This window comes from Oratosquilla oratoria, chromosome 41 (genome assembly GCF_046742065.1).
Source record: "Oratosquilla oratoria isolate Oo_2021 chromosome 41, ASM4674206v1, whole genome shotgun sequence".
In the NCBI taxonomy this organism is placed as follows: domain Eukaryota; kingdom Metazoa; phylum Arthropoda; class Malacostraca; order Stomatopoda; family Squillidae; genus Oratosquilla; species Oratosquilla oratoria.
The window spans coordinates 26,695,622-26,697,196 of NC_134817.1; the positions used below are offsets into that span (position 1 = coordinate 26,695,622).

A 1,575-nucleotide genomic window follows, 5' to 3' on the forward strand; every position below is an offset into this window, starting at 1 on the left:
AGTCTGTGACTGACGTAAAGGGTCCAAGTGATGCAGGTTCCCAATTTGTTCTTTCACGCACCTCATACTTATGTGTTACTGTTCTCTGGCCTTCCGGGAACAACTTCAACGGTGAACAGAATCGTCGGGCATCCACTAAAGCGCACTCGTTTTCTATTTGTGGGGAGCTCTTTTCCCTCGATGGAGCTTTCCTATCGTATATTGTTTTTCGATGAGCTCATCTAAGAGAGAAAAGGATATTTCTAAATCTTTCCACGGTCGTATCGGGCGTTCTCAGCAAACGCAGCATAATGCATGAACTTCAATAGAATCAGAAAGCCAATAGAACTGTTTATATGGTTACTCATCTATAGCTGAGATGACCCACGGGGACCGGACGCAAGGACAGGATGGTTTTCGCGATAAAGTGGTATCTGTTGACGACACTCCTGCGGCCATACGGAGGGCAGGGTTTCCCCTAAACCACACGACATTCGTTATGGTTTCGACAGATCCGACCGTCGCCGCATCGAGCAACGGCCGCGGCGACATCCCAGAGAAAGACTGCGGCTCCTGGGGCCTTGAGAGTCAATACTTGAAGTCGTAACAGGAGAGCATTGCGCGTCCTTTTGGCGTCGTGCATGGAATGCCGTTACTTCATAACGTCGTCAAGTTACCGTGATCTTTAAAGAAAATATTGGCGAAAGACCTGTGACGTTATATCAAGGTAATATTGCGGGTTTTGGCTTTCAAGTTGTATGAAGAGCATCTTGACGTAGCAAGTGATATTATGGAAAGCAATTCGTGACGTGACGGAAAATTGATGAACTCTGTTGTGGGAAGGAAGGCTTCTTTGGTGTCAGGCTGGCTCATCGAGAGGCGCCGTTGTCCGCGCAGTCTCCGAAGTAGGTTGTCAAAAACACGGAAACGAAGATTGTTGGGATATGTCAGTTGTCCGGGGACACAACGTCATGTCACTAGTCTGTGTGCACGGTCTGAGCTAAGTGTTAGTGATCTTGAGAACGTAAACAGTGTTTTAATTAAACAGAATATTTGTTTTATCGGATCAATATACAATCTCTCATTAATAATCAAAAGACTTCAACAGTGGTGTTCGGTTAAGAAAAAGACTGCGGACAGTGATCCCCAGCCATAACTAAGAATGGACGACAGGTACGTCGACTTCGACGACGTCCTGCCTCATGTCGGCGAGTTCGGCAAGTACCAGTGGGGCCTGTTCGCCGCGCTGGCGCCCTTCTGCGCCAACATGGCCTTCGTCTACATCACGCAGATCTTCCTGACGCTGACGCCGGACCACTGGTGCCGCGTGCCCGAGCTGGAGGGGGTAAACCTGACACAGGAGGAGAAGTAAGTCTTCTGGTTAAACTAGCCTTAGAAAAAATAGAAATAAAAAATAAATAGATAAAATAAGATAAATAAATACAATAAAATAAAATAATAAATAGATAAATAATAAATAAATAAATAAATAAATAAATAAAAGGCTGAGAGCTGGACCCAAGACAGAAAGGAGCATTTATCGACTGAACCCCTCCCCCACCCACACCCATAGCTCTGCTGGAGTTAACCCTTGCT

General features: G+C 45.9%; 1 protein-coding gene across 1 annotated transcript in view; it reads left to right on the top strand.

Annotated features, from left to right (window-relative positions):
- Positions 1-512: 512 nt before the first annotated feature.
- Positions 513-1,575, top strand: part of LOC143021065 (solute carrier family 22 member 1-like) — a 28,967-nt gene continuing 27,904 nt past the window's right edge. Inside the window, exon 1 of the mRNA XM_076178283.1 lies at positions 513-1,347. Within this exon, the coding sequence (XP_076034398.1) occupies positions 1,142-1,347 (206 nt within the window). The 5' untranslated portion in view covers positions 513-1,141. The remainder of the gene's footprint in view (positions 1,348-1,575) is intronic.